This window comes from Cynara cardunculus, unplaced genomic scaffold (genome assembly GCF_001531365.2).
Source record: "Cynara cardunculus var. scolymus isolate 2C unplaced genomic scaffold, CcrdV1 Un_Scaffold_192, whole genome shotgun sequence".
NCBI lineage: Eukaryota > Viridiplantae > Streptophyta > Magnoliopsida > Asterales > Asteraceae > Cynara > Cynara cardunculus.
Window position 1 is genome coordinate 4,349 of NW_020200566.1, and position 5,346 is coordinate 9,694.

General features: G+C 31.0%; 1 protein-coding gene across 1 annotated transcript; it reads left to right on the forward strand.

The window, feature by feature from the left end:
* The first annotated feature begins 248 nt into the window (after nt 1-248).
* Nucleotides 249-5,121, forward strand: LOC112501465. The gene is made up of 7 exons (XM_025105105.1): nt 249-702; nt 865-951; nt 1,041-1,253; nt 2,680-2,844; nt 4,100-4,153; nt 4,255-4,401; nt 4,490-5,121. The coding sequence occupies exons 1-7, from the start codon at nt 385-387 to the stop codon at nt 4,865-4,867; spliced, it is 1,362 nt and encodes a 453-aa protein (XP_024960873.1). The 5' UTR covers nt 249-384; the 3' UTR covers nt 4,868-5,121.
* Nucleotides 5,122-5,346: the final 225 nt, after the last annotated feature.

The window sequence follows — 5,346 nt, forward strand, 5'->3', positions numbered from 1 at the left end:
GTGACATTGGCTCTCTCTCAAACTTCAAAAATCAAATGTTTAAATTTTAATATAAAATTAACCTTCAACCGATTACCCGGGTATTTAAATGTTTAAAAATTTTACATCTTATGTACCAAAATGAAAGTTTTGAAAGTACGATATATTTTCATGCAATTCGTCCAAACGAAAATTCGGTCACAAAAAAGTAAGTTTCTCTTTCATAACTCATACCTATTTATGCCTTCGGAGTTCTTGGCGTCAGAAACAAATATACAAATAGTAGAAAACAGAACAGAGCTTCTACTTGTAGAGAGAGAAAGAGAAAGAGAAACATTTACTGGGATTTTGTTTCCATTTCCATGTTTTCAAAATGGCAAATGAGTGAGTGATTGCATTTCAGAGATGGCAGTTCTGAAAACAGAGGAACCTTGTTTTTGTTTTCACTGTTTTCATTTTCATCATATAAGCAGACAAGCAGGGTCCAAATGCAAACATCGACAACAACAAAAACAACAAGTTTTTTATTCTTCTTCTTCTTTACAAATCACTTCTGTTTTTGTTTTCATTCTTCTGCTGCTTTCACTTGTTTTTCCGGCGACCTCAGCCAAAGAATTCCGGCCGGACCACCAACTTTTCCGGCCACGGGAAGAGTCAAACAAGATGAAATTGGTCAAAAATCGTCTCATGAAGATCAATAAACCTTCTGTCAAATCAATTCAGGTATTACTTTTTTAGAAAAAAGAAATATTGTTTTTCTTTATATATATATATATATATATATATATATATTTGAATGTATATGTATATATATATGTATATGTATGTATATTGCTATAAAAATAAATACCCATTTGAATAAATTCAATTATTTTGTTCTAACAGAGCCCAGATGGTGATACGATAGACTGTGTTTTGACTTATCATCAACCCGCTTTTGATCATCCTAAGTTGAAAGGAACAAAACCATTGGTGGGTTCTTTTTTGTATGAATAAATATTAATGAATTTATTATTTTCTTTCTTTTTTTTTAATTAAGATTTTCGATTTTTGATATTTAGGATCCACCAGAACGACCAGAAGGTCATGATCGACTAGAAATGAGCTCGGAAATCCATCAGTTATGGACTTTATCAGGTGAATTATGCCCAGAAGGAACAATTCCAATACGAAGAACAACTAAGCAAGACATTTTACGAGCTAATTCAGTTAGAAAATTTGGTCGGAAAATTCCAAAACCAATCAGAAGAGATACTTCTAGCTTTGGCCATGAGGTTAGTTCTCCAAACTATATCAGATTTTGTTTTCATTTGAACTGTAGTGAGAGATTCAGATCAAACAGCTAAATATCGTGAGGATGTAACAAAGAAATGTGATATGTGAATCATTGAAAAAGTCTTTTTGAAGATTCATATGTGAACCGATATGATTAATCTGTAACGTCGATTCACATATGCATATTCAAATATATTATTTTTTCAATTTTTTTTCAATAATTCACCTATGAATGTTCATTTCTCACAATACAAATTGGTTATATTTATTTCAAGTATGTAGAGATTTTCATGGTTTTGCTATCACTTCATAGATTTCTATTGAAGGATATATGGAAAATACTGCTACAATGATTTGTACTTTATGCAGTAAAAAATTTACTTCACATATGAATACAAAATTCTCAAAATTTTCTTTTCTAGTGTATCATTAAATTACAAATATCATTTTTTTTGTAAAATAATAAGAAGAAAAAACTACTAAAGTCACTTATTCAATTAATTGTCAATTTATATAAAATTTTCTTATTTTATAATTATTAAAATATTAATAGTCAAATTTTTTAAATTTATATATCCAATCAAGTGTTACACTTTTCCGTCTATTTGGTTGGTTTTCCATTAAGTATTGAATGAATAAAGTTGTCTATGTAGATTAATTCGTCTGTATAGATTGAGAAGATTTTTGTCTTTGAGGGTTTTTTCATAGATGAAATGATTGTGTTTTTTAATTGGGAAGTTCTTGTTTGGAAAAAAGAAAAACTTGGTTTTCTGCATAAAACTCTTCCTCCCCCTCCCAAAAAGCTTAATAAATAATTCATTTTTTATATCATTAAGTCACTACCAAAATTGTGAATCTCATTGAGCTTATTAAGTTGTTAAATAAAGACCTTAGATACAAAAACAAAGCTTACATTGAATTTGGCATTTCAATACAAAAGAGAAACTGTACAAAAATACTAATACGATGGATAACGGGTGTCGGCCTTGTTCGTATACGTTTGAAGGGTTGGACTTTTGCTTCGAAACTTTTTTTCCATAAAACATAGGACCCACAAGCCAAAAAAGCTTGTAAAAGTTGACAACTGCACGAACAAAAAAATGATTTTTCTTGTCGGGAATTCTTTTTCATAAACTTAGCTGACAAAAAAAATTCCACTACGAATGTTTTAAGAAGGGTTTTCTCTGAACCCTTACAAAAAACTCCAGGGTTCAAGCCATAACCATTATTCTTGAACCCCATATTCAATGCTTGTACCTAATGGGTTCAGGTCTAATAATAAGACTTGAACCCATATTTAAAATTCAGGTCTAATGGGTTTAGGCTTGATTATAAAGCCTAAACCCATGTATGACTTCAGAATCAATCAGATATTGCATCTTTAAAGTATGATTTGAAATTAATTAATAAGGTTGAAAATGGCAGCATGCAGTTGGGTATGTAAGTGGAAATAAATACTATGGAGCAAAGGCAAGCATAAATGTGTGGGCTCCAAAGGTCACCAATAGATATGAATTCAGCCTATCACAAATCTGGGTTATTTCTGGTTCTTTTGGCAATGATCTCAACACCATTGAAGCTGGTTGGCAGGTATTTTCATTTCACCCCCTTTCTCTTTCTCTTTCATTCATTTTTTACCCCTATAAGTATTTTAAGTTTACATCCTTATTGTTTCTTCTTTATGTTTACTATTAACTTGGATTCATTGGAATAATAGATTATGTTTTTTGTCCCTCTGGTTTCCTAAAAATTATGATTTTCATCCCTGTGGTTTAAAAATTGTGGTTTTCATCCCTGTAATTTGTAATTCACTACTATTTTCGTAATTTATCAAGCAATATGAACATTAGTTAATTCAAGTAGGTATATGCATAATGGGTTTGTTTTTTAACAGTTTTTATTCCTGTTTGTTCGATTTCTTCAGAAATTTTAAGTGGACATGGGGAGGGGGGCAGAAAATATTAAAAGACATAATTGCTTGTAATGATATGTGCAGGACGATGTCCCTTAAAATTTGTATCTGAAACGTGTTTTAACATTTATGTAGAAAAAAACGCTAAACAGTCGATGGTCAAATATGGTATACATGATGGTAATGCATTAAATGCCCCCATGAAAGTCCATTTTCTATAAATTATCAGTGTGAAAAAACGACTTCAGGATCGATTCTCTGATTACGACAAATATCTTATGATTTTAGGCTTATCCTCGACAAACTAGGTTATGAGTCGGATTAGCTAGCTCTTGGCTAATAATTTAGCTGATAAACTTGTTAGATGACAATATAAAATAAATAAATAAATAAAACATGGTGAAAAATATTAAAGGCATAATTGGAATGAAAAAAAAAAAAAACCAAGAGCTTATTAAAACCCTACTTGAAATAGTATTTCAAAAAGCTAACTTAAGGCTAACCAAACATAGAGGTTGTTTGGCAGTTTCCGAATGGTTTGTTGCAAAATGATTAAGTGGTCAGAATAACTAATAGGCTCTCATGATATAGTGCAAAATGAAATATAATTGTTTACAATGAAATTAAGGCGTTGAATGGTTAAGGAAAACCCATGATACAAAATTATTCAGAGAGTTTTAGAACCATTAAGAGACAAACTTTTTTTTGCCAAACAAGATTCATCTTTTAAAGATTTAAAGTCTGTCTCATAATGAAACTATTAAAAAATAAACAAACAACCTCATAGTTTTAAGACTACTGTAAAAATAATATTGATACTAATACAGATAAAGTTTGTTAATGCCATTAAAAGCCAATAAAAGTACCTCAACTACCTACCTATCAAATTGAATTTATTGAACAAAAAAAATCCATTTAATTTCTTTTCTACAGGTTAGCCCAGAGCTGTATGGAGACAACTACCCTAGGTTCTTCACTTATTGGACAGTAAGTTTTCAAATATTTCACTGTAAAAAAGTAATTCTAAATTCAAATATATATATATATATATATATATATATATAAATATTTTTTATAACTTTTTGCAGACCGATGCATATCAAACGACAGGGTGTTACAACTTGTTGTGTTCAGGATTTATACAGACAAATAATAGGATTGCAATTGGAGCTGCTATATCTCCGAGGTCTGTATATAATGGCGGACAGTTTGATATAAGTTTAATGATCTGGAAAGTGAGTTCTTAAAACCCTTATACATTATCAAGCAACTCTAGGGTTTTAAAGTGTTGTAACCGATACACATGTAATTTAACTGATACAGGATCCAAAGCATGGGAACTGGTGGTTGGAATTTGGATCAGGAATCTTGGTTGGGTACTGGCCCGCTTCTCTATTCACTCATCTTCGGGATCACGCAAGTATGGTACAATTTGGGGGAGAAATTGTGAATAGCCGGGCTTCGGGTTCCCATACTATGACCCAAATGGGAAGCGGCCATTTTTCAGGTCTAGGGTTCGGTAAAGCTTCATATTTTAGGAACATGCAAGTCGTTGATTGGGATAATAACTTGATTCCTTTGTCTAATTTTAAAGTATTAGCCGATCATCCAAATTGTTACGATATCAGAGGTGGGAACAATAGGGTTTGGGGTAATTATATTTATTACGGTGGACCTGGTAAAAATCCAAGATGTCCGTAAAAATACGAGGGGTTTAGCATTGGTATAATTATATCAAAAGGTGAAAGTTTTTTCAAATTTTTCCCCATTTTTAATTTTCCTTTCGGGATGATGGGTATTTTTACTGATATGTTAGTATTTTTGTTTTTTTCCCTAACAGATTGGTTGATTAGTCTTAGTAATGTGGATTAATCTTAGTAATGTAAATTACAGTTTTGGATTTTAATAGCAGATATAAATTGGCTTAACGGTAACAGTGCCGGATTTTAGATCGATTCTTATTGAATTATCACATTTGTAATATATTTGGATGGTGCATTCACAAGTTTATGTCAAATTTCTCGATACCTCATTGTCTAAACTACAAAACATGAATATTTAACGAAGTTTGCTTTAGTTTTGATGTAGCGTAACGATAAGAAAATTTCTTCTCGATAGTATAATAATTAACAAATGTTCAATTCTCTCTATTTCGTACTCATTTTAATGATAAATGGATT

What these genes read in the sequence shown, in the direction of transcription:
- LOC112501465 (XM_025105105.1), top strand. Translation starts at nt 385, where the DNA reads ATGGCAGTTCTGAAAACAGAGGAACCTTGTTTTTGTTTTCACTGTTTT. An exon ending in CTTCTAGCTTTGGCCATGAG is followed by an intron (nt 1,254 to 2,679) that starts GTTAGTTCTCCA and finishes TGAAAATGGCAG; the next exon opens with CATGCAGTTGGGTATGTAAG. An exon ending in GGTTCTTCACTTATTGGACA is followed by an intron (nt 4,154 to 4,254) that starts GTAAGTTTTCAA and finishes AACTTTTTGCAG; the next exon opens with ACCGATGCATATCAAACGAC.